The following is a 27,767-nucleotide window of genomic DNA, read 5'->3' as shown; positions in this document are numbered from 1 at the left end:
AAGGTGAGGTGGCTTCGGACCACGCCATTACCGTTGCGACGGACATCGCCGACACTGGGTTCCGCCAGTTGGGCAACGGCGTTTGCCTTAGGCGGCGTGGATGGCTCAAGGCTACGGACTTCCGTCAAGACGTTCAGACCAGAGTCCTGGACATGCCCTTCGATGGGAACAACCTGTTTCGGAAAACAGTGGACGATTCCCTTGCGTGGCCGAGGCAGATATGGTTCCCGGACCTTCTGGACTTGTCAGCGTCCCCGCCAATCAAGCTGCCGGTGGACGCGGATCTGCTCTCCAGGGAAGGAGGCGCCATCCTCCACCACGACCCGAAATCGCTGAACTTGCAGGCCTGGCTCCTGCAGCGCTAGAGTTTGGAGGATACGACATACCGGCCGACTGCAGAGAGGTTCTTGCAAAGGCCAGGGCGTCCTCGACTCTTAAATGCTACGGACACAAATGGAAGAGGTTTTCTGTCTGGTGCCACGCACAGAAGATTAACCCTCTACGGATTACGGCTCCCCAAGTACTGCCGTACCTGCTGACGCTGGCCAAAGCTGGACTGGCACACGCGTCCATCAAGATTCATCTTGCTGCGATCTCCCGATACACCAGAACCACGGGCCGGTCGTCCCTGTGGTCTCATCGTCTGGTGAAAGAGTTCATGAAGGGACTGTTCAGATCGTTCCCGCCGGTGAAGGCGCCGGCCCGGGCGTCGGAGCTCAACGTGGTGCTGACCAAGCTCATGGGACCTCCGTTCGAGCCTCTGCACTCGGCCCCGTTGAAGTTTCTGTCATGGAAAACAGCGTTTCTTGTGGCCATCACCTCCGCACGACGGGTGGGAGAGATCCAGGCCCTTTCCTGCAAGGCCCCGTACTTGACTTTTCACGACACGAGGGTAGTGCTCAGGACGCACCCCTCCTTCATGCCCAAGGTACCGCCGGACTTCCATCTCAACGAACCCTTGGTGTTGCCTGTGTTCTTCCCGTCGCCTTCGTCGCCGGCTGAGAGGACTTTGCACTCGCTGGATGTGGCTAGAGCGCTGAAGTTCTACGTGGACCGCACGAAGTGTTTTCGGAAGACGTCACAACTCTTTGTGAACTTTGGACCTGTCAATCAGGGGAAGGCTCTCTCGAAGGCTTCCATTTCCAGATGGCTCTCCGGCTGTATCATGTACTGTCATCGGTTGGCAAACCGACCGCTACCTGGCCGTCCGAGAGCCCATTCCACCAGAGCGATCGCAGCTACCACGGCGTTCCTTTCTGGTGTGCCCCTGCTGGACATATGCAGGGCTGCTACGTGGAGGTCGACGCACACCTTCACGAAATTCTACTGCGTCGATCGGGATTCCAGGGAGGAGTCCAGGGTCGGCCAAGCAGTGCTGCGCAACCTGTTCGCCTGAGGTGAGCCTGGTGAGGAGGTAAGATGCTTAATGTTGAGTTTGATGTAATGCTTAATGTTGAGCCTTTGCCACCTCCCGTGGTTGTGCATGTGTGTACTGCTATGTATTCTTTATTCATGAGCATGTGAATCCATGCCAGACCCCATGCTGGAGAAGGAACAAGTTACTTACCTGTAACTGTTGTTCTCCAGCATGGGTCTGGCATGGATTCACATGCGAACCCTCCCGCCTACCCCTCTGCGGCTCTTCACTTGGTCATACTGCCACTTCACATGCTCCCAAATCTGAAGATGGCTGCCAGAGGCGGTGCTTAGGTAGAGGGCAGTCATTGGCTGTGGTCAGTATGACGCAGAGACCAGTGATTGGTTACTACTACGAAAGACAGATCAGAAACGAAACTGATACTGGTTTTTTCTTTACCGAGGATTCCCAGCCTGACGATGGGGAATATTCATGAGCATGTGAATCCATGCCAGACCCATGCTGGAGAACAACAGTTACAGGTAAGTAACGTGTTCCTTCTCTGAACATGTAACTAGTTAACTTAGATAACTGTGCTGTGCAAGGGGCTTCCCATGCTGCACAGCCTCGGAGTGCATATCGCCTGTGGTTATTCCGGTGTAAAAGCTGTTCTGTATCTGTTTGTGGGATTTTGTCCGGGGCAGCCAGTACGGTCCAGGAAATCGTTGGCCTCCTCAGGTGTCCAGGGGGGTGGGGGGGAAGAGTGCGCCCTACCTCCGTGCTGCACCCTCAGCCGGGCAGGGAAGATCATGGAGTAGGGCATTTGATTATCTTTGAGCCTTTGTCTAACCGTCGCGAAGGATCTCCTTTGTGTCTGGACTGCAGGGGAGAAGTCGGGTGGGTGGGAGTGGTGTGGGGGGGAAGTGTATCTTGTCTCCATCGTGTTGTATTTCCCCTTTTTCTCTGGCCAAACAAAGGGTGGTGTAGCGATCCCTATAATTAAGCATTTTGTCTATTATCGGCCTCGAGGGCGCACCTGGAGCGGGTTTGGCGGATGGGACTCTGTGGGCTCCCTCCACTACGAACATGTGCGAGAATGCTTCTCTGCCAAACAGAGTGGTGCAGAGTGACTCAATGAAGTCTTCCATTTTGGGTTGCGTCGTCTGCTCTCGGACCCCGACGATTCTAATGTTACTCCTTCCCGACCGACCTTCCAGGTCCTCGAATTTAGCGATGGTTGCTTTCATCTGTGTTTCTAGTTGGGGCCACTTTTGCCATCAGGGTTGCAGCCCCATCGTCTAGATTGGACACTCGCTGCTCCACTTCATTCAGGCGTTTGGTGTGGGTGTCCATGCGGTGCTGTAGGAGATCTACTTTGGAGGCGAGGCCGTCCATCTTGTTTAGGTTTCCAATGCCAGCTTTCAGATCGAGGAGGAGTGCCCGAGGAGGAGTGCCTTGATGTTGGTAGCAGAGGTTTCCTTGTCCATTAGGTATGAGCTGGCCATCGAGAGTTCAGGGTCTTCTTGGAGCCTGGGGGTCTTGGGGACTGCTCCAGTTTCAAAGTTTAACTTCCTTTCGGATCTGTCTGTTTTACCCATTGGATCTGGGTGATTGGGGTGACCCTGTGTGATCAGTGGGTTTCACTGCTGAAAATCGGGGCTCCAGCGGTGCCTTTATGTTGGAGTGGGGCGTGGACTGGTTGAAAGGTTGTTGCTTGTTGAGCCGGGGTCCTTTGGGGATCTCTGGCAGGGTGGAGCGTGCTAATCTGGCTTGTCTCACAGGTCTGCTTTTCTCAAAGAGGCTCAGGGCCCCAGAGTACGATTCTAGGCAGGGAGTTCACCGTTGTCTGGTGAGGGAGAGGCTCAGAGGGCTTTTCCCTGCGGCTGAGGAGGGAGGCTGGGGGCCAAGTGAGTCTCTTAGCTACGCCCGCTATGGGCAAGGATAACTCAGCGTTGGCTTTATGTCTGAGCTCGCAGGTGGCCTTGGAGATATGGGTGCTGCGGCAACTGTGCAGGAGCGCGGGGCGCTATGCCCGTGTAGCATGGGCTCCCGCTGTACCTGTGCGCCCCTCTGCAGGGTGGGTGTCTTATCAGGTTCCCTCGGTCTTCTTACGGCTGGTGCTTGATGGTTTTGGTCTGGGGGGGGCGGCGATCACAGCTCCGAGCACCTTTCTGCGCACTCTCGCTCTCATGCGTGGGGTGCGGGAGAGCGCCGCGGCCAGCCCGGCTCTGCAGGCTGGGGGAGCGCAGAGGGAGGTGAGGCCCCGGGGAGGAGCGCACCGCTGCGACACGACTCCTGCCTCCCTCCGCTTCAGTTGTTGGGGGGGGTTCTGCTCCACTTGGCCTCAATCCGCGGCCCGCCTCTGGAGGGTCTGCCAGTCAGGTCCCCCGCTCGGCTCGGGACTGCAGCACGGCACCATACAGCTTGTTGGCCTCCCCCGCCTCCGGATGGCGTCGGAGCTGGACACTCGCGTTGGGGGTCTTCGCTTCCCCGTTTTGATTCAGGATTCCGTGCAGTAGTGGGCCAGCGATTTCCCAGCTGGGATATTGATCGTCAAGGCGACAGGTTACCGAATTACAGCCGGATTTGACCGGATTTATTGTGGCCGTGCGGGAGCTCGCTAAGCAGCAGCTATCTTTGGTCGCCCTCTAGAGCCCTCTGCGGTGAACTTCCTTATAATCTCAAAGGACAGACCTGTTGACCTTGACTCATTGCATTCTGTCAAGCCTTTATTCTTTTTAAAACCAACTTGCCTTGGGGATCTCTAAAAGGTCAGGCTTGGCGCCTGCAAGCCTCTGAACACGCTTGGTGACACTTATTGGAAGGGTCATATACCAAGGATGCCTAGGGAGTCCATCTTGCACATTTACCTTCCTGTAAACCAGAAATGCCATATTTCCTGCACAGTTAATGGCTTATTCTGGACAAGAGTAGTACAAGAGGGAACGAAGGCTTCTATGCTTTGTGTCCAAACTTGTGCTGCAACTTGGCCCAGAAGTTTTTCATTCACATAAATGTAAATACACTGCTGCTTTAGTTTGCTCAGAGTGCAAGCTATACTTTACAGAGAAGTAGGCAATTAGCAGAAGCTTCCAAACAATGTGCTGCACACTAAAATAAAAGAAATTGTGCAATCAATGCACTATATACATTGCAAGTTCTACAATCTAGGTCCAAGTTCTTAACTCTTCAAATGGTATGGTTGGGCAGTCAAGACCACTTCAAAGGAGAGTGCTGGTTTTAAGCTACAGTTAACGCTATTGAAGAATGCACAGTAAGAGAATGTTTGCGCAAAAGATCTTTACAAATATGTTCTTTATAAAAGTTGTGCAGAAGAAATGCAAGTAAATATTTTGGTGTTGAGCAAATTAAAGCAACTTTTCAGAATTTAGGACAAGCACATAATGGTGATCTCGCAATAACTACTCACTAACTTACCTCTAAAATGTGACACTCGCAGCCCTCCTCTTTCCCCCTCGCCGAAGCTTCTTCTGTTCCCCAACCACTTCATCTACTACTCCTCTACCGAATGGCACCCATTCTTTGCTGTGCCAGCCCATCTTGCTCCTCAAGCTGTCAATCAACTTCCCTTATAATAATAATTTGGCATTTATATAGTGCTACGACCCCTCAGGTATCTGAGTGCTGCTTATTACCCATGGTGTGTGGTGCTCATTTATCGACCTCGGAAGGAGTGAAGGCTGAGTTTGGCCCTACCAGGATTTCGAACCTGCATTAGCAAGCTCTGCACGGAGGTCAAAGCGAGCGCTCTACTCGCTGTGCCACTTGACCGGTATTATCTGATCGCTTTTCCTCTCTCCCGCTGCTGGACACTTCCCTTTCAAATCAGCTACTGTCCAAAGCCTTTTGAAGACACCTTCTACTGGCCCAAACGGCCCAGGGAAATATCGCACAGTTTCCTTTCTCCATCATTATTCAATGGTCCTTGAGTTTGTGGTCTTCAGCCGCATCAATTAGTACCATGGAGATCCACTTCAATCTGGCTTCTGTAGTAAACACAGAGAGGGCACTCGTGCATGTCTTTAAATTATCACCACTTCAAACTCTTATATACATTTCTCCTCTCTGCAAATTGCTGACCCAACTCCTCTCCCTGGATGGATTTCCATAATCAGCCCAGGTAGGCAGGTTTTAGGAGGCCACCCTAGCTATGGTGAGCCAAAACCCAATCAAGGTAGCAATAGAGAGCAGTCAAGGCTTAGTCTCAGGAGACTAACAAGGTGAAACCGTTAAGTACTGATATGTAGGTTAAATGATTAGAACCATTCACAAGTACAATTTGTTACTCTTCAGAAGTCCAACCCTAGTGCACAGTGCACAGGTTCCAATGCATTTCTCCCAGGATGCTGTTCTCTGAAGGGATGCAATGGACTTGTGGTGGTGGGCCAAACGGTTCCCAACTATTTCAAATTTCAGCAACAATTTATCAGAAGACATGAGGGCTCTCTTCTCTCATCCAGACAGAAGGCTAACCAAGGGCAGGATACTTGACATAGGTTCATCAATCAAGGTTATGTTTAGAAGGTAGATGGGAAACAAAAGGCTTTGCACCCAATGTTCTCCTATGAAGAGTTGGGCGGGGGACAGGCATAGGTAGGCTTACTTACCCCCCTGACTCTGATTTTCTTGGGGGTCACTGGGAACACAGTGTTCTGTCCTTTGTTCAGGTGAGAGGTGCCCAGGTCTTCCGATCGGGTGCGACTGCAAGATGCAGGCCAAGTTAATGAACAACTGCAGACTTTCCGGATGCAGACCTCTTCAGGCGACTTCGCGGGATGGAGGAAAGCGAGTCTAATTGATTATCAATGTTTGCAGGAGGTGACAGGCGACCCACCAGTCGCTGTTAAAGAAGCTCCAGGACAGGTTTCCTCCCTGATGGGAAGCTGGAAATGTCAGAGGAGGCAACTTATGGCACAAGCTGGCGACCATCAAAGTTCCGGGCTTATGATTGTGCCGTACTTTTCTTTTAATGGTTTGTTACCAGCCTTTACAAAAATACATAAAAGAAAATGAAATCTCCCGAATTCTTCATGTGTCTTAAATGGAAAAGCACAAGTACATTCATATTGTTAAAAAAAAAGTCCTCCCTATTCATCCCAATATAGTAATAATTTACATACATGCGTAACGTAATCCATGTTGTACAAAAGCTGAATGTGTTATATAGTCTCATTTTCAAACATACATTTATCCAAAACAAGTTTATTCGTGTTGGGAGAGATTTTCTCTATTGAACTTCCCTGTCCTTATTGCACTTCCTGTACATACTGGACAGCAGCGATAAGAGGATTGTAAGTCCCATTTAGAATCCTTCGCAATACCTGATCGGCCAGTATAAAGTTGGGACTATGTGCATATTTCGATAAATACTTTTCTCTTATACACAACAGTTTAGGCCATTCTATAATTAAATGTTTGCGCCTCTACTATCCCATCCATGTTGCAAACCTGACACCTTCTAAAAATAATCAGCCACTTATTTCTCGCTCCGATGTATTTCCCTGGTCGAAGTTAGGTTGAAACAATTACTGGTTTCCCAACCTCCCCAGCGGCAGACTTTCTGGCACCAGGGATGTAGACTGGGACTACAGTCCGAGCCTGCTTCCTGGGCCATACCCAAATGCTCACTAGCCCGCGAAAGCAGCAGCTTTCCCAGGCAAGTGCATGATCTTATAGGTGATCCTGATGCTTGTGGATCTGCTTAGAATTACATGCTGTGCTTATAGTCCGACATCTAGTGGTCATTGCAGAGTATTCAATCTTTTTTCGAAGATCGAAAGGGACGTTGTTGTGGGCGTGACTGTAACATTATCCCTAACATGACGTGGAGTGTACCCAAAATCCCTCGCGCGTCGAGGTCCCGCCAGATTGATTTTTTCCATCAACCTAGTTGGTCTCTTATGCGGAGCTCGTAAGATTTTATATTGCTATGCCTATCCCCACGGCCTACGGTAGTTTAGTCAACTTCGACTTTCTTCTCACCAACTTTATCGTGGGTTTCCTGCCGCCGCCGACTACACCTACTACTGCTCGGTGACCACATGACCTCAGCCCTCAGGCCCGGCCTTCACAGTAGGGAGAGTGGGGCCCTGTTTCTCTCTTCTCTGAGAATGCATTTTCTTCACCCCTCTATTTCTCTTCTCAGTCTGGCTGTCACTCTGCTATGGAGAAGACTCCTTTTAAACTCTACCCGTTTTGTAACATCAAATTTCCCTGGAAAGACACCCATCGCCAATGCAATAAGGGTCTTCCTCGTGACTACGACGAGCGCTCGTGAACTTTTTCGGCCTAAAACGCTGAAAGACAAGCGGACTAAGCGGTGGGCGACCTATGCTATGGAGGCCGAAAAACTTTCCTGCGCCGTCGCTTCGGATGAGGAATCCGTCAGCAGCCAGGGCTCAGATTTGGAAGCCATCAACCTTTCTGCAGAGCCTACGCACTCCCATGTGCCCGTCCCTGATGGGCATGCCGTCAGCACTGCTATGGGGAAGTCACACCCTGGCGACAAGGGCACCCACGCACAACATGTACTTAAGCACACAACCCCTAAGGCCTCTTCGGGGTCGTCGAAGAAGTCCTCAACGCACATTGGGCTGCCGAAAATGTGGACTGTACCTTTTGTACCTCACGCAAAGCATAAAATAAGCAGTGTCGCATAGCAATTTACTATGCAATTCTGTAGGTTTGCTAATCAAATTAACATTTGTGTAGTAAAGTTAGATATTTAAGTTGCCCTCTTCAATGAAAGCACAGCCCACCCTGCTCTTGCCCTCAGTGCTCTTTGCCCTCTTTTCTCTGTTCACTTCCAAGTGCTAATGGAGAGAAAGTGAACAAGTAATCATCTCTTCCACTCTTAAGTGCCAAAGGCTTGTGTAGTGCTAAAATTGCAAACCAGAAGTAATCGGGATGATACTTTTATTAAGCTTCCTATATTCTGTCTGGTAAAGACCAGTATGTCATGCAGTATGTGTCTTAAAAAGACAGTCCTGCAATTCCATTCCTAAAATGAAAGTTGTTACATGATGCATAATTACCTTATTGATACTCTAAAACACTGCATCATCTCCATGATTTACAGTAAAGTTTAAGTTGGCGTATCTGAATTTCATAGTGTCAACTATATTTCATTTTGTTGGGTACGATGCATCTTGTTGACTAGTGAACTTTTGAAAATGTACATAATGAAATACTTTTGATGGCAAAACTAGTTCTGTAACCTGCAGGTTGTATACATCTTGCAACTGGTGCTCAACCCATGACCAAACTCATACTTCGTGACATTCTATATCATCACTCAGTTGCTTTATACCAGGTACCCTAAAAGTGAGATGACCACAAACTACAATATTCCACCTAGTTTGGCCAGTTTTCTGCCTGCTACTCAATCCAATCTTAATCTTTCTTCACTCTTACATAATGAATACACAAAGCAAACTAAATACTTACGCAAATTAGTGATCAATAGTTCCATCCAGTCTGTACATTTACAGATCTACTGCAATACCAAACACTGTTGTTTGCCTCTAGAGCTCGATTTGCTTTTTGATTGTATTATATATTACCACCTGCAGAAGACAGCTGGTCAAAATGTTTTCAGAGCCTTTTTACCATATCTATTTGTTTCCATTCATGCAGCAAACCTTTTATATTTTACTGACACTCATCTATGGCTCGCAAAGTCTTTTCCTTCAGTCGCACAGTTGAGTAGATTTTATGAAGCATTTACAAGAGAGGTTTGAATTTGCAAGGCCTGACTCCTCTCACTAATGTCTTACTTTAGCGGTACGCAAAACTGCTGTATTGCTCATTTCAAGTCTTTGGTACAAATAACTTCTGTTGACATTAACAATATTAGTACAAAATTGCTAATCAAATGGGCCTGTTTGCTAATCAAAAATATTTTAATTAGCCAACTCTGCTAATCCATTTTTGAAAGCGAATGTATGCCTTGCTCGCGGTCTGGCGCACTCTCCGCATCCGCGGCATGCGAATGGGCATAAAACTCTTTCCGGAACTGGCGATTCTCATAAAACGTCCACTACCGTTGATCTGCCGTCCAAAGGCACTCAACGGACGAAGGACTAGGTGGTGTCGACGACTGCGGCAGTGCCCACAGGCGCGTCAAAACCCTCTACGCAAGAAGCTTTCGGTTACCATTTTGCCGGCCAGGGACTCCAAAAAGACCCTTCTCTCCCCAAGAGGACTATTCTGAGGCCCACCAGCATCTTTCTCACCCCTTCTAGGCAGCCCGTCCCACCTCCTGACCCTTCAGCTTCATCAGAATTGACTAGGGTGAGGTTTGAACAGTGCATGGCTAGGATGTTCGACTTTTCAGACCAGTATGACCGAGCCTTGAAGAGCCCTAGTGACGTGGACTCTTGCCCCATCCCCTCTAAAGTTTAGTCCCTTCCCTCCCCCGGTGGCCCAGTTTCCCTCTTTTGGAGGAACCACAGGGACACCACGTTAATATCTTTGGGGACGACCCCGAGGACCCAACCAAGGATGTTTCTTACGAAGGGTTTACCCTTTATCACCAGGACCCAGTTTATGAAGACCAGACTGGAATCGGGCGGAGGACCAGAGCTCATGGTGGCGCACACCGCCACATAGCACTGACCCAGATGTCATCTGCCCGGATCCTCCTCCTCCTCCTCCTCCTCCTCCTACTTCTGCTCCTCCTCCTCCGCAGAGAGATTTGTCGCTAGTTGATGACCAAATGCTGTTCAACTCCCTCTTAAAAAGAGCAGCCAACCATTTTAAAATTGCTGTGCATGAAGCTGCTCCTGACTCGGACTTTGTGAAGGACATCCTCAAGGAAAAGACTCCAGTTAGCCAAGCCAAAATTCTGTTAAGACGCCTGGCTCCTGCTCTACTGTCACTGTCACTTACATGGGACGTTAATCCCTGTGTGGAAAGATTTTCGCCCAGTCCCCTCACATTAGGGGTCACGCCACACCAGGCTCCTTGGTCTTAACAACCACTGGCAAAAGGCAGGGGTACCGCTGTCCTCAGCAGAATCCCCTCCAGACTAGGACTGCAAAAAACATTAAGTCCTTGGTAAGCGTCTCCCGCCTCTGCAGCCTACTCCACGAGGATTGCCAACAACACCACACTCCTTGCGAGCTACAGTGATGTTCAGTGGGGCCTAGTACAGGATGGTCTTCAGGAAGTTCCAGAGACTCCATGATCGCGCCGGCTGGCGGTCGTGGCAGAAGGCATTCAAGTGACCCAGAATATCCTGAAAAACATTCTGGACTCGGCCGAAACTGCTATATGCACCCTTGCCCAGGTAACTCTACTCAAGATGCATACCTGGTTAAAGAACTCTGGGTTCAAACCCGAAACACAAGCTTCTTTAATTAACAAGTCTGTGGAGGAATCCAACCTATTTGGAAAGGTGGTTGACGACACTCTGGAAATGGCGAAAAAGGGCACAAGACTTCAAAGTCTGTTAACCAGATTGCGGCTAAACATTTTCCTCCAGGGTGGTGGCCCGAACGCCCACCGGTCCTTTCGTGGCAAATCCTTCTCCCACTCGCCCCAAGATCAATACGGCTTGGGGGGGGGGTTTCCTCTGGTCAGTGCTCCTCTGGCAACTTTCATTACCTGAAGAGGCTTTCGTAGGGACAAGGGCAAACGTAGAAACTCTAATCGCAGAGGCTCCCCGACTCCACCTCCAAGTGACTCGCCAGTACGGGTTCCCTTCCACGGTCAGGGGTTGCTTGTCTTCATTTATCCATGCCTGGGAGGGGATCACTTCAGATCAGTGGGTACTAAAGACCGTTGCCACACTTTTATTTGAGTTTCACCCCCCACCTCGCTACCACCCACGAAGAAGCAGACGCCTGTCGCCAAAACACCTCCGCATCATCCTGCGTGAAGAAGTTAAGGTCCTGCTGAAAAAGGGCACCATCAAAGTAGTCCCCCTTCTCCAAGTAAACAAGGGTATTTATTCAGTGTACTTCCTTGTACCCAAAAAGGATCTCACCATGTGCCCTGTTTTAGACCTGCGCCCTGCGAACTAGTATGTCAAACCTCAAAAATTCAGGGTGACAACACTTCAGGGGGACTACATGGCCAGATTAGACATAAAAGATGCTTACTTTCATATTTCAATGTTGCCAGCACACAGACTGTACCTCAGGGTCATGATTGAGGACACGATCCGTTTAAGGTTTTCTCTTTCGGCATTGCCTCACCCCCAAGGGTGTTCACATAGGTAGTGGCGGCTCACCTGCGCAGGCAGTCTATCCCAGTCCATCCCTACCTCGACGACTGGCATAACAGGGGATTTGTACAGATCCTGCCAGACAAATACCCAGAAGATGGTAGATCTCTTCAACCTAGGAATCTTTTCAATTAAAAGAAATCCAGTCTAACACCCAGCAAGGTGAAACAGTTGCTGGGGGCTCTAATTCAGACAGAGGAGATGCTTGTCTTCCCGTCCAATGAGAGGGTCCAAAACATGCTGTTCCAGATCCCTCACTATGCAGCCATTCACCAGGTGACCGTACACAAAGCCATGCAACTACTGGGGATGATGACTTCCTGCGTCCCTTCCTAGTTCCTCCCGTGCGTCTGCGTCCCGTGCAAGTGTGGCTCTCAAGCCAATGGTGTCAGGCCAGGGGCCAGTCGGACAATATAGTAGTTGTCTCGGCAGTCCTCATTCAGTCTCCGCAGTGACGGTCATGGGAAAACCTTCAGGGGAAAACCTTCACCACCCCCGCTGTACAAGCCACTCTCACCATAGACGCTTCTCTGTCGTGCTGAGAGGCTCACCTCCAACAGTCAGCGCACAGCGTGTGGTCTCCAGCAGTAGCGTCCAATCACATCAACCTGTTGGAACTGCAAGCAGTGTTTAAGGCCCAGAAGGCTTTCCAGACACACCTCCGGGGGAAGACAGTTCGAGTCATCAAGGACAGTACCACGGCCATGTACTACTTGAACAAACAAGGGTGCACTCAGTCTCTAAGGCTATCCAGACTGTCCCAGAACATTTGGAAGAGGGCACTCAAACATAACATTTTCCTCATCTCACAAAATGGGGTACTCCATCTTCTGGCAGACGTACTAAGCAGAAACCTTCCCCTACCCGTAGAGCATGAGTGGCGGCTACAAGAGGACATTTTATTCAACGTCTTTGCAGAATGGGGCTTCCCAGAGATATACTAATTTGCCACCCTGGAAAACACCTAATGCCCAGACTACGCCTCCAGATACCCACAGAACCTCTCCAAGGGGAACGATCTCTGGATAACCTGGTCCGGGAGCTTTGCCAATGCTTTTCCCCCCAGTTTCCCTTCTCAATAGAATAGTGCACAAGATGCACCAGGAATCAGTCACAATGATCCTGGTGGACCCTATGTGGGCCTGCCAGCCTTGGTTCTCCCATCTCGTGGCAATGTCAGTCTCCCCTCCCAGGAAGCTGCCATGCCCATACAACATGGTGTCTCAAGATCAGGGAGAGACACTAGATCCATGCCCCCAAACACTCAACTTAGCAGTCTGATTCCTGAAGTCCTAGAGTTCGTGCACCTTGTACTCCATCAGAGATGCATGCACATACTCAGAGAGGCACGGAAAGCTACCACCGGACATTGCTACTCCAGTAAGTGGAAGTGCTTTGTTACCTAAATAAATCATATATACCTGGTGTAATACCAAGGGCATCAATCCTATTGATTGCTCCCCTAAAGATATTGTCCTGTACCTAACTCACCTGTTTGATTCAGGACTGGTTTTCAATTCTCTAAAGGTCCACTTAGCCGCTCTTTCGACGTACACCATGTCCCAGAGCAGGGTTTTGTGTTGGAAGATTCCTGTGATTCAGAGCTGCCAGAAGCACGGAAACTGCTCTCCTGAACATCCGTGAGGACCTGCTCTCGAACCTCGACTCCAACACTCCGTGTGTTCTCATTCTGCTCGATCTCTCTTCTGCCTTTGACACTGTCAACCATGCCATCCTGCTCAACCGTCTCTGTGATAACCTGGGTATCACTGGTCAGGCTCTGGCGTGGCTGACCTCTTTCCTTTCCAATCGACCCTCCCAGGTCCAACTGGGGTCCTTCCTCTCTGACATCTTCTTCTCTACCTGTGGTGTCCCCCAGGGATCTAATCTCTCTCCCTGGCTGTTCAACCAGTATCTGGCACTCCTTGCCCACCGCATCGCCACTCTCTGCCCCAACTTTCAGTGCTATGCGGACGATACCCAGCTCATTTTCAGGCTACCCTCTGCCTCCTCCTCTCCTTCCCTCATCTCCGACTGTCTGTCTGCTATCCAGGAATGGTGTGCCGCCAATGACCTCTGCCTTAATGCCAGTAAGACTGAGATTCTACTCATCGGCACACCCACTTCCTCCTTCCCTGCAGCGCTCTGGCCAGCCTCTCTTGGCCCGCTTCCTGCTCCTACTTGCAAGGCAAAAAACCTTGGGGTCATCTTCGACTCCACACTCTCCTTCTCTCCTCATATAACTGACGTCTCTAAGAAGTCTCACTACCAGCTGCACTTCCTCAGAGGTATTCTTCCCTTCCTCTCCTTCCCCCAGAAGCTCACGGTCTCCAGAGCACTGGTTCTCTCGAAGCTGGACTACTGTAACAGCCTCTATCTTAATCTGCCTGCCTCTACTCTCCGCCCTCTGCAACTCATCCAGAACAGGACTGCGAGACTTGTCCTTGGCCTCAAGCCCAGGGACTGTATCTCTCCAGGACTGAAATCTCTACACTGGCTCCCTGTGGCTGCGAGGATTAAGTTCAAAACCCTCTGCATTGTCCACAAGGCCTTCTGGGGCCTGGGGCCTAAATACCTTCAACTCTCTTCCTAAATATCTTCCTTCCCGAGCCCTTCGCTCATCTGTCTCCAACTCCCTCAGGGTCAGCCGCTTCTCGAAGCAACGAGCTGGGGGTAGATCTCTCTCTGCGGCAGGGGCCTCCCTCTGGAACAGCCTTCCTGCCTCCCTGAAACTTGAGGAGAACCATCTTCGGTTCCGGAAGCACCTCAAAACCTTCCTCTTTGCTTCTGCTTTTTCTCTCCCTCTCCCCTGCTAATTCTTCATTGAAACTGCACTGAACCTGTACCTGGGCCACTCTCACCGACCTCGGTCCTTGGCCCAGCCACTCTCCACTTGCACTGCCTCCCTGGCAACCCCTGCACTGCGGGACTGTCTCTGCATCCCTTACAGCCCCCCCCCTCCCAGCACTTGTCTGCACTTACCTTGCACTTGCCACCAGCTGGCCCCTATTTATTATATATCTTTTATTCTACTTACCCGGTTCAGCACTTCCCCCTCTCCCCTTCCCCTTGCACTTTTTCCCTTCCCCCTACCCCTGCACTTGCGCGATCTGAATGACACCTGGCCTAGTAGGATCGTTGTCTGTCTTTCCCCCCTGTTCCCCCCTCCCAGCCTCGTCGCGCCTTGAAACACTTGTGTATAGGCGCGTTACAAATGCCATATCATATCATATATCAAAGCCTTTATGGAGGGGTTAATGAGACTTCTTCCTCCTTTTTCTAACCCAGCTCCCGGATGTGACCTGAATGTTTTTACCAGACTAATGGGACCTCCCTTTGAACCATTGCACAAGGCTAGCCTTACGGCACTCGCCTACAAGACGCCTTCCTAGTGGCAATCACCGCAAGAAGGAGAGTTGGTGAACTGCAGGCCCTTTCATTTCAGGACCCCTTTGGCACGATTCATGAAGCCAAGGTGGCTTTGTACACACATCCACGCTTTGCGCCCAAAATGTAAACCAGTCCATAGAACTACCCACATTTTTCCAGAACCCCACCAATGTGGCAGCAAGGAGCCTCCAACCACTAGAGGTGAGGAGAGCAGTTATTTACTATCTTGAAAAGACAAAACCACTAAGAAAGACAAACCAGTTCTTTGTATCATTTGCAGGCGGTAGAGAAGGGGACCATGTCTCTACGTCAGATATTTCCAAGTGGATTGGAAACTGCATCACACTGTTTCTCTCTTGCCAAGAGAAATCTACCCTTCACGCCTAGAGCTCATTTGACTCTGGCAAAGGGGCTACCATAGCATTTGTTGCTAATGTTTCTCTAGATTGCATTTGCAAAGAAGCAACCTGGAGTTCTGTACACACCTTTACCCAACACTACTACCTAGATACACACTCTAGGTCTGATTCTCAGGTGGGGCAATCAGTGCTAAGACATCTCTTTACTACGTTTCCTTCCCACATCCCTGTTGGGGAGAATTCTCATTTCTGTGTCAATTCCTTCAATCGTAGAGACCCCCAGCTCTTTTTCTGGAATTAGGACTTTTTAATATTACCCCTAGAGTGAGTGGGACCTTTTTCTCACTCATGTGTTTTGACCTGATTTGGATTGTTTCCTTTGTTTTTGGAGTCTGGTAAACTCCATAGGCATCTACTTTTTGTATGGTGACACACTGCACCTTTAGTGCAGTGTCACAGAGAAATCCTTTAGATTTCTCACAAGGTTTAAATACCTTTTCTTGTGGGCAATACCTTTCCCAAGAATAGTTAAGTGGAATTGACTTTATTTACCTTTTCTCTTTTGTAGGTCCAGCACACACCATCTTAAGTGGAGTTCTCGGGGGGGGAGGGGGGTGTACTTAGTAGCCCCTTATCCTACCTACTCATGTGACATGTTTTGTTACCCTCGCTACTTTAAATGGCTGGTGGAAGTGGTTTAATTTTCCTACCATCTTGCTTTTCTACCGCAGGGTGAATCCTCAGCTGCAGTGTAACACCCATGGGTAACTGTTTTGTCAAAATGGCCCGGTCTTCTTATTTTGCCATTTTCTGTTTGATATATTTTTGGGGCTTACTCTGCACGCCAAGCCATGTTTGAGCATTTTGTTTGTTTTGCCTTTGGCAGGCTTCAGTCTTGAAACCCGCCTCTGGCTCCAGTGTGTCGAAGGGCAGGAACTGAGGGAGGTTCCTGAAACTCCCCTGTCCTTTGTCTCTAGAAGTGCCTGAATGCAACCAGTCCAGATTGGCTGGATGGCTGTCCTTTCAGGACAGCCACCCCCATTGTGATTGACAGCCTAGGCTGTGCATGAATGGGAGAAAGCTGCTTAAAAGGTGAGGGTTTTGGGACTAGAGGCAGAGTCGACCACTGGGAAGAACACCTGACGACAAAACCGTGAACAAAGCTTGCTGCATCCTCCTGGACCTTTGAATTGCCCGGTGAAGCCCTGCTGCTGTGCTGAAACAGAAGCTCCGGAAGCGTAAACTTCTTCCCTTGGGTTAGTAGGACCGGCTATGCTACTTTGCTGCTGCAGGAACCGAGTGAAAAATCTGTAGTAGAGTGCAACATCTGTAATACGGCTAGAAGCTTCAGGAGTCTCTTAAGGACCCTCCAGAAACAGGACAACCATAGCTTGAGTCCCCTCACTCGAGTGCAGGACTCGAGGAGTGAAGGAAGCCCAACCGGTATCCAAGATCTGCGGTGGTGCTGTTTACTGCACAAAGAAACCACGAAGTGCCGCTGATCCGAAAAGAGCCCTTAGCTGCTGACGACCTCCAAATTGCTGCCGCAGTAGTCCTCCAGACGTCCTCCCTCTTGCCTCCACAACAGAGGTTCAGGAACCCAGGATCTGCAGCACTGAAACAGGACAGAATCCAGCTGGACCACTCTTCTTCAAACCAGAGGTACTGTTCAGACTTTGGGCTTACCTCAGTGTCTTTAGCTTTGCTCTTCTCAGTTGAGACTTGCAGTGGCTACTTTTGTTGGAGTTGGTTACAACTCTTTCCACAAGTGTTACTGCTTGTGACCCTACAGAGATTTTCTACAAAACTCTCAAATTTTGTGCAAGACTTTTATTAACTACGAAGTGCCTCAACTCCATAGATTCTGCTCCAATTCACCTTGGCTGTCTTGGCTCCCTGCAGACTCTTCTAGTCAATTGACTTTGCTATTTTCTGTCCCACAGGGGTGATAACTTGTGTTTGGACTGTTATTGCTGGGAAAGGTTTTGTCTAAACTTCATTGGAAGATTCGAGTATACTTACATGCCCTGAGAACCTGTTTAACCTTTTTACTTCCTTTAACCTTTCCTTTCTGCAACCACAGAATCTGCAAAGTATGCTCGTGATATATAAATGCCATTACTCTCCTTGCGAATTAAGTCTCCTCCAGATATAGGAAGTGTAAAAACCATCTCTAAAGAGAATCTACTAAACGTATGCTGATTCTGGAAAAATTTGATTGTTTCATATATTGCCCTTTTTAAAGAAGGCTTATTTAAAAACGAATGTTAAATAACTATAACTGAAAACTTGAGTGTTACTTATCTACTTGTATTTGCAAATTTCATTGCTACTGCTCCACAGCTAGACGCATGAGGGATTTTGGGTACACTCCACGTCACGTTAGGGATAGTGTTAGTCACGCCCATGTCGATGTCCCTTTCGATCTTCGAAAAAAAGATGCAATACTCGGCGAATACCACTAGATGTCGGACTACATGCACAGCACGCAAATCTAAGCAGATACAATAATCTAAAATAGGATTACGGTGAATAATGTATGTCTTTTCTGACCCCTGCGAAGGCAGGAAGAAGGCCAAACTACAATTTTGCCAAAGAACAACCGAAAATCTTGTGGCACAGCCATTTTAGGGCAGTAGCCATACACAGTAAACGCAAATGTGTACATTCGAAATAACGCAACAATTTCAAAATAGTTTGCTGCCACTAGCTTTTCTTTAGCAAACCTAAAAGCAACAAAAAATCCCCAAGTGTAAAAGACTAGGGTGATACTAAAGTGTATCGCCACTGCACTGCATTGTAAGATGCTGGGTGCACTGGTAAACAGTTAGCTAAAAGGGAAAAAGACAAAAGCGAAAGTTTCCCAGTACTGGTAGTTTGAAGGGCTGATCATTTCCCCATAACAAAATGAGCAAAAGGCCACAGGAGTGAATCTGACGGCGTCTCTTTCCTGTAGAAATTCAGGACCGGTTCAAAAACAGACATTTTTCGGCTTCCATAGAACTATGGAGGTGAAGTTTCTAAAGGAGAAATCTTTCCTAGCAGTTTCTCTGAAAGTCAGTGACATTTTTGCCTAAAATTCTTTGTTTTCCACATTTCTCAGACGGAGCATGGAATTGCCACCATTTGATCTGCCTCCATCCAAGGAGGAAGAGACGCTAGATTACCTTGCCCCACCCCCAATGAGTTTTTACGTGGCCAAAACTGCTTCCTTCAGACGAGACAATCAGTTGTTAATCGTTCTTTTTCCCAATCTAGGATAGGGCAAGCCAAGCAGTGACTAAGCAGACAATATCTAATTGGATAATGTAATGTATTGCTGAATGTTATGAGAAGGCTTGGAAAGAGGTGCCATCAGGCATAAGAGCTCACTCTACTCTGGGTGTGGCGGCTTCCTCTTTGCTACAGAGGCGGGTGCCAGTGATAGAGCACTTCCAGGCTGCAACTTGAAGCGCTCGTCACACGTTTGCCAAACATTATAGTCTGTATTTTGTCTGGGGTACAGATGCCCGATTTGAGAGAGCAGTGTTGCAGACCTTCTAGGTGTAAATTTTCATCCCGCCACCACAAATCGGTACTGGTTTGGTGGTCTATCAAGATGAGGTATCTGTGGGAGAATGCAATCCATTGAAGGAGAAATTACTTACAGGTAATGTTCTTTCCATGGATTCTTCTCCCACAGAATCCTCATATCACCCCAGCCTACCCCGCTATGAAAGGTTTCTCGGCTTGCACTGCTCTGAATGAGTTGTCTTTTCTTCTGTGGGGATGAGTCTTGAAGAAAGGGTTGACGCTTCCCCTAGTCCAAAAAAATTAGTAGAGGCTGATGCATTGTTTGGTTGGTTGGACCATTAGTCTTCGGTGCCTGATCTTCACCAAAATAATAAGGCTTTTTTTTTTTGATTAGTGGAGTGCCTCTCCTTCATTTTTTGATTGTGTATGGGAGTCCTTCCCTTGGTTGATGTGCATGGGCAAAGGTGTGGAACTGAGGTATGGGGATGTATATTTACTGTAAATCGTGGCGAGAGATGCAGAGGTAGAGCGACTGTGTCGTACCGCACTATGCCCTCTGTTGAAAATGTGAGCAGCTGGCACTGAGGGAAGGATTTCCAAAGATGAGGCATCTGTGGGAGAAGAATCCATAGAAAACATTACCTGTAAGTAATTTCTGTTTATTTAATGAAAACTGTATAGGGGCATTTAACAATGATCCGCTACACAAAGGCAATAAGAGTGTGTTCCTATGTGTTCTCCTGGTAGGTCCCCGGCTATTTTACTGACTAATACTAAATCTGTCACGTGCTAACCTGCCGTACAGTGCAGAGATCGACTCGCTGAAACCCAGCATCAGGTATAGAAATATTCTCTGCTGCGAAAAGTACCACAATTCCAGAAATGCACTGTCACTTACACTAGGGTAGAGGTTGTGCTCTGGTAAAAGGTAGGTGTGTATTATGACTCTGGGATAGAAGCTGGGCTCTGGTAAGGGAGGCACGTATTGTGTGAAACATGACCATGCTACCTTTGACAGCAATCCATAGATTTGCCATGCATTATTAACTCGTAACATGCTCAATATAAAGGTTTTCAGATTGCTGTTTCCTCAAAATAGGATTTTGAGAGTGGAATGTTGGCGGGGTTATGTGTAGCTGCTGTTACTGATGTCCATGTGATTCATGGCCCTGTTTTTGCTGATCTTTGCAGAGAAAACATAATGCAAGATATACACAACAAATTGCAGGATATCAAGACTCCAACACAAGCCATTGGAGCCTTGCTTCGGGAAATGGATTATCAGACTGATACAGAGCTTGAAAAGACGCTTGACCCAGGTACTACAGCTATGATGTGTTTTAATATTTTACGATAATCTTGGTTCCTGTAGTATCTAATCATTTGGAATGTGGGGTCCTGCTCATGAACCTTTATCATCTAGTGGGTCACCAAGCCAAATTAAGACCTCAAGCTAAGCGTTGGACAAATCAGACGAGATGCAAAAGAAGTATAAATGAACAGATTCATACTGTTGAGGGTCTCCGTCAGGAATACATTTTACCTCTAGCCCTATTTAAATGGTATACTTGGGATTTGGATGGGAGGTTTGAAAATGTGATCACCTTGCCACTGAAGGTGGGGCTTGTGCCTATTAAATGTCTGCCTTGCGCCGGCGATTTGGTGATTTTGGACCTGATGCAGGTTGGCCTCCAAAGGGCCTTCAGTGCGGTCGATGAGTACCTAATAGCCAACCGTCTCTCTGTGAATATGTAATGCTGATTTGTGGATCCTGTATAAAGGATCCTTTCCCTAGTATATTAGCAACAAGAAGATGGATATTGTTAAAGATTGGAGTACCTTGGCTGTAACATAACAACATTAAGAAGCACAAAAGCGACTTTTTACAATATCTGGAGGAAAGCTTTAATGTATGTATCACAAATAAAAAGAATGTTCGAAATATGGAAATATGTCCTTTTTGCCCGGTTTGCTTAATGGGGTTGAAGTAAACCCTTTAATGAAACCCCAGTATTAGTCTGTTGTGGAAGGTTTGATTTGGAGAAGAACCGTGGGGTTGCCTGGGGTTGTTCCTTTGTTCATTTTAAGATATGCGTGTGGGCTGCTATCCCTGGCAGGAATCTCTAGCTATCGCTGCTGATTTCTAGCTCTTTAGAACATTTTTGGATTACCCGATTAACTTGGATTTGTCTGTCCTGAATGCTGCCTTGCAAAATGGCCAAGTTCAGAGTGTATGGAGTCGAGCTTGAATGCAGTCTGGCAGTGAGTGTTTACATTGGAGAAGTTAACTTTGCTTTTTCAGCTTTTGAAAACCTGCTGCTTGCTTTGCCTGTGATAGGCAAGTTGCGCCAGATTGGAGGATTGCCGCTCCATTGCTATTCACTTGAAAGCATTTAAATACGGGGCTAGATACACAACGCACCGCTGGTTGCGGCAAAATACATCCAAAAGGACAGGGACAGACTGCAAAACAAAACTGTTCTTTCATCATATTATAAAATATAAGAATGTAAATGAGGATTCCCAGCCTGACGGCTGGGAATATTCAAAGCATGTGATTCCATGGAAGATACCAATGCCGGAGAACAGGAGTTACAGGTAAGCAACTTAACCCATCCCTGGCTTCTCTCCCAACTCCAATCCCTCTAACGATCGCACCACATCCTGTAGGACTAGTGGAGCACCAAGCGACTCACCCTGTGCATCACTAAGCCTTTAGAGCCCCCACCCTATAGAACCTCTGTCCCTCTTACTTCATCAAACCCAGCTCACTTGGCATACAGCAACTCATAAAAGGCCCAGAACTCTTTGTTCATGCCCACATGGTAGACAGACATTTTACTGGTTGAATCACATACTGTCGCATGTCACTTTGTCCCCTTCAGCGTGCTGCCGTGACACACATCCAACATAATCGAAAGCACTGAACTTCTCCCTTGCTTCAAGATCCTTCCCCACCTCAGTTCTCAGCGCTCGAACGTCTCCCCTTTACCCTCCCTATGATCCAGCCCAACCCTATCCCCCTCCAATTCGAGAGACCGTACTAGTGAGCGCTTGTTAATAAAGATTTCTCTATTGGACAACTTTCCATCCATATTCTGTGGACCCCCAAACTTTTAGTTTTTTAACGATTCCTGAATTTTTACAGAGAATTCCATGGCCTTTTTTCTCATTTGGTCACAGGGAAACTTATCAGTCCTTCAGTCTATCGTTACTGGGAAACTATTTCCCTTTTGCCTTGTTTGTTTTACTTCTGACCTGTTTGGTAACTTTTCTAACAGTGCATCCAGCATTTTACTATGCAGTGCATGAGGATACTTTTGCATCACCTTAGTCATTTACACTGGGGATTTTTGGCTACTTTTATATGTGCCTAAAGACTAGCTGGTGGCAGCAGTTATATTTTTACCATTTTTGCAGTGCTTTTAGTGTGCCCATTCGCATTTACTGCGTCTGGCTACCAAGCATGGCTGGTGCCCTAAATTGCCCATGCCACTACTTGGTTGTTTTTTGTCAATATTGTTTCTTGACTTTCTTCTTAGATCAGCATTTCAAAAATGGTAAAAATATAACTGCCACCAGCTAGTCTTTAGGCACGTATAAAAGTAGCCAAAAATCCCCAGTGTAAATGACTAAGGTGATGCAAAAGTATGCTTGTTTTTTGGCAATATTGTTTCTTGACTTTCTTCTCAGATCAGGAAATGCCTTGTATGGTCATGCATTTGCCCTGGAAAGCTGCTGTTTTCGCTGGCTAGTCCATGCCATTTTTATTTGTATTTGGTTGCAGGAAGTGGGTGGGACTGTCTGGTACCATTCTGCAAACATGGTGCTTGAAAGGATGGTGATGTGCATGCATGAGTGAAACCTACACTGGTATCTGAATGGGACCACTGTTGGCTGAGTGGGTGGTGCAGTTCCTTACCTTTGTTGTGCTGGTGTTTGCTCGGGTTTGCGATGGAAGATGACTCATGCAGCCATTCCAGTAGATCAGCATTGGTTTAAGTATCCTGTGTAGCCATGCAAAAGACTCCTGAAGAGGCCTGGGCACCTTTCCTGCAATTGCTCTGGTGAAGCACTACTGGAATACTTGGACTGAGGTGACCCTTTGCCATGCTTGGACCCTTGGCCTGGTGGGACCAACCAGTCTTCAAATGCTCCTGCAGTCCTGAGCCCTTGGATTTCGCCCCTGGTGCACCCAGTAGACTGACCATCCCTAAATTGGGATACAGCGCTAGAAGCGTTGCCGTGTCGTGTTTTCATCCAGAACTTCAGTGTTCGCAGGCGCATGCCACAGGTCACCACCTTGCCAAGTTTCAGCTCTCTAAAATCATGGGATCCAGCACTGGAAGGACTTCGACTGCAACTGTAGAGATGCCTATTGTCACCCATGTGCAGTGACTGTCACTGGAACCCGCTTTCTTCCGTCTGGTAGAGTGTCTTTCAGAGGCCTGCATCGGTGCCTGATGAATTTCTTCATCAGAAAGGGTTGCACTCGCTCCTGAACTAGACCACAATCCGCGTTGCATCCACAGCTCCTTGCCATCGTCTACTTGATCCAACTGCAGGAAATCCTACTGCCTGGTCACCTGTGAAAATCGGAGTCATGGTGATGAGTAATTGCAATACTTGCTGTTAGGGAGAATTCTCTCTTTAGGCTGAATTTCCTAACCTAGTGAGTCCCGCAGCAGCTTTGCTGGATTTCTGGAGTTTGTTTTTTTTCTCCTGCCAAGAGTGAGACTCTTTTTCTCCCACTCTTGGACATGATTTATGGTGTTCCTTTGACTGTTAATGTTTTTTATTCGCTATGGGGTCCTTTACTCCATAGGGTCTCATGTGTTTTTACTATGTGTGTTACACAGCACCCTCCGTGCAGTAACGCAGGGGTGTCATAGTGACACCCCACCACAGACTCCATACCCTCGGACTGTCTCTCTCCCAGGGCATGTAAAGTCACCATTGGCTTTACTAGTCCCAAATTATTAACATAAACCAGTACAAACCATCATATTGTGGACGTACTGGTCGGGGAAATTCGATTGCCCTGGGGTCTGTTAGTTGAGGGGGCACGTCTCCGTCCCCCCTGATCGAGTTTTGGCTGGTGGCAGTGGAAACTACTTTTTATATTCGACCGCGAATATTTCCCTATGAGATTTTCCCATTGTTCGAGGCTACCAACTTTAATTATTTAATTCTCATAGCCTCGAACATACCGCCGGTTTATTTAATTAATATTAATTCGCTGGTTGGTATTTTTTGCCAGGACTCTATTCTAAAATGGCGTTTGTGTTCTCTTCTGTGACTCCAACCCAAGTCGAGCCCTTTGTTCCACTTTTTGGCGGGCTTCTCCACAGAAGCCTCCAAAAGTGGTGCCACTCTGTCTGGGTACCACAGGGGTTGTGGGAGGGGGTTTAGGCACCCTAGACTGAGTTACCTTGGTAACTCAAGTCGCACTCTTGTGTGATTGGCCCAAGTGGTGAGCCGGCCGGCTCACCACTTAGCATGTTTGATTGACAGCTAGGCTGAGTGAATGGGGGTATGCTGCATAAAAGCAGGGCTTTGGGGACTGGAAATTCAGAAGTCGCCACAGGACCTGAGAATACGACGAGGGAGAAGCTGAGCCGACCTACCACGACACCACTGATGGAGCCCTGTGGAACCGACTCACCACTTCCCGACGATAGAGAAGATCTCCCGGCTGGAGAGGCTTCTTCCCCTGACTGGTGGGCACAACCAGTTTACCTTCTTTTCTTCGCACCCCAGACCGGTTTGTGGTCGAACTGCCCGTGCCAAGCTCCCTGGCGGCCGGATAGCCACTTACCACTCAACCCGAATTAACGGACCGCTCCTTGTACCTGAGAAACTCTGCAGCTGGTTTCTTCCCTGGCAGTGCAACGGACTCCTGTCTTCCTCCCCGCCAAGATCCTCTCTTCCCCCGGATGAAGCACCGACTTGCATCTGCTGCCAGGAACAACTGCCCCCGCTGGAGTATTCTCACCACATTAAGGTACCGTGTCCCCAGGCCTCCCTTTCTAAAGATTTCTACAAGGTAATAATAACCCCTCAACCTTCTGGACTGGGCTGGCCGCCTTGACCCTCTAACTGGTCCCTTTCTTTGGTCCAACTCCTTTTTGAACCGTTACAAGACTTTTGTGCACTGCAACCGTGTGACCTTGGACATATTTCGTTTTGATCCTCTTAAAGCGGATCCGGCCTACTGACTCCGAATTCACGGTGTTACTTTGCCTTCCTCTCTTGTTGTGTTCGTGAAAAAGTGTTGGGATCTGTTTCAATTTATTCTCTGCTTTTCTCTCCCTTTTTAAACGAATTATTAGAGTGCCATCTACGTTAAGCACTCACCGCTGTCTGAAAATAAGTGGGGCTTTACTTAAGACTCGTCTTACATTTAAGGGAGTGTATGTATTTTAGTGACCGTGTTTTTGAATTGCTTACTATTAGTCCCTGTGTGTTTTTCTAGATGTGGTTTTAAATAAATAATTCTCTTTTACACCAAGCCCTGGTCAGTGTTTACTTGTTCTATTGTGTTCTCTTGACCTATTGTGAATGCTCTGTATACTGCCTAACTCTTCTTGAGGGAAGTCTGACTGCTCAGCCACAGCTACCAAGTGAATCTGTGTGGTACAGACCACTACCAAGTGGGTTTACTGCCAAACACCTGTAGTCCTAAATCTTTTGTAGTGGTCCCAGAGGCAACTGCACAGGTTTTTGCCTAACACTTGCAGCCAGTACTCCAGATAAGATTTTAATGCCAGAGTATTTTACTCGCTTTTTTTAAGTTGGGAGTAAACACATTTTTTAGAGTAAAAATGGAAGTCCATATTCCTAATGCCATTATTTCATAAGCAAATAACACTATTTTAACTGGATAACGGAAATGTTTTTGATTATGATTCCTTTACACCTAATTATTCATAAACATAAAAAGATACATATTTTCTTTTTCCAATCATGCTTTAATAATAGTAGTTTTATCCTGTGGTAATGTGCACCATTGGTCCAAACATATCCATAGAGCTGTGTGGGTGAAAGTCTGTTTTATAATTTTTTGTTGCAAGTATTTTTACTCCCCATTTGTATTTTTTGGTAGCATTTGTCTATTTGTAGGCTGTAAAAGTGGCCGATACACCCCTTATCCATAGGGCTGTTTGCAGCCACCCCTGCCTGCCATATAATAAACCTTAGAATAATCTTTGTTCCGTTCCTTTGCTTTTTAAACATTTGTTATACAAGGTGTTCTAAAAGATAGAAAACGCATCTTACCTGTATTATTCTTGAAGTCTTCTGGAAAGATTTTCACCACCACAAGAACCTTTCCTACCTTTATCCCTCTCTCCTGAGAAGAATCTTTTTTATGACTTTTGGGCACAAGACCCCATTCAACATAGGGATTGGACTTATAAAGTTAGGATAATGTTATTGTGAACTAGTTTTCCTTACTGCATCATTACTTACCTTTCTTCAGGTGTTAAAGTGAATTGTATGCATTTCTACAACCCTAAGGTGACTGTATATATATTTGATACAGAGTGTTGTGTGATATTACCTGCTTGATATATTTTTATAGTGTTTTTTGGACCTATAACAAATGGAGCATTTTTGTACTTCACTATCTAAGCAGAATTATTGTTTGCTTCGCTGTGTGCGCTCATTGTGGACCCCTGACCACGATCACTAACGAGACTAAGCTTTGGCCACTCTACACTCTTAACTTGCTTGGGTTTGGCTAATCTCCGAGTTCCCCTGTTCACTATAAATAGGATGGCCTGTCCACATGGCCAGATTGTAATAATACATGTTAACAACGCTCTGGACCCCAACTTTGCTGATCTAGAGAGGCCCCTAAGAAAAACCTTCAGCAATTCGATTCTATGTGGCTGCATGCAGTTGTGCCCCAATTGCGTTCCAGAAATTGTCCGGTTTCCTCCCTGAGGGATGATCTAAATTCCACATCCAACAGCATGTTATTGAATATCCATAATGGAGAAAAGGCAGCCCACTTCTGCATTGCCAGTGCTTACCGGAGCTGAGCGTGGTCAAAAACTCCACCTCAATAATCATCATAGCTTCTTGAGCCCCCATTCTTCCAGCAAGGTGGTTCACAGAAGAACTGAGGGAACTCAGAAAATCAGACCTCAACCTGGAAAAACTATGGAGAAACTAGTATAATCAGTCTGACAAAATAAACAACCAACAACTACTCTGAAAATACAAATCAGCAGTCCTTAAAGAAAGAAAAACATAGTATGCCAATAGAATCCAGTCGGTTACAAACCCACAAAAATAACTTTCAAAATAATCAAAGAAATCAAAAACCTACGTCCTGCAACAAAGGCCTCATACAATCACTATGTGACAGTGGCGGGGCACCTCATGCAGGCCTCCCTGGGCCTCCTACAAACAGCTGCGTGGGGTATACCCCCCTCCATTTGGGGTGGGGGGAGAGGGCCCCCAAAAATTGTGGGACAGGCCCCCCGTGGGTGGGGAAGTAAGGTTTGGGCACCCCAGGGCCAGATTGGCACACCAATGTGCCCCTCTGCGCCAAGGCAAGTTTGGTAAACAAAGAAAATAATTCAACATGGGAGCCTGCCATTTAGCGGGGGCTGAGGGGCACCCTACACCGCTGGGGAATTTTCTAATGTGAAGTGGGGTGCACCTCTCCAACCCCACCCCAATTGGAGGGGCGGCGCATATCATGTAGCCCTCCCTGGGGGCAGATAAGGGGGAGGGGCTGTCCTGCCACTCCTCCCTGGGCTCAGGTGTCCCTTCCTAGGAGCAGATATCTGTTCCCAGGGAGGGCTGCATGATATGGCACCCACTCCATTGCGGTTGGGGGAGACGGGGTCCCCACCACGTCCCATAAAAAAATTCCCCGTCCCTTTGG

The 27,767-nt window shown here is 47.7% G+C and overlaps 1 protein-coding gene across 1 annotated transcript in view; it reads left to right on the top strand.

Annotated features, from left to right (window-relative positions):
- The window catches only part of NUP160 (nucleoporin 160), a 1,937,143-nt gene that overhangs the window by 800,662 nt on the left and 1,108,714 nt on the right, over positions 1–27,767 (top strand). The window contains exon 16 of the mRNA XM_069623088.1: positions 20,060–20,187. Within this exon, the coding sequence (XP_069479189.1) occupies positions 20,060–20,187 (128 nt within the window). The remainder of the gene's footprint in view (positions 1–20,059; positions 20,188–27,767) is intronic.

This window comes from Ambystoma mexicanum, chromosome 11 (genome assembly GCF_040938575.1).
Source record: "Ambystoma mexicanum isolate Mex_15411 chromosome 11, UKY_AmexF1_1, whole genome shotgun sequence".
Lineage (NCBI taxonomy): Eukaryota > Metazoa > Chordata > Amphibia > Caudata > Ambystomatidae > Ambystoma > Ambystoma mexicanum.
This window is presented reverse-complemented; position numbering and strand designations above follow the sequence as displayed.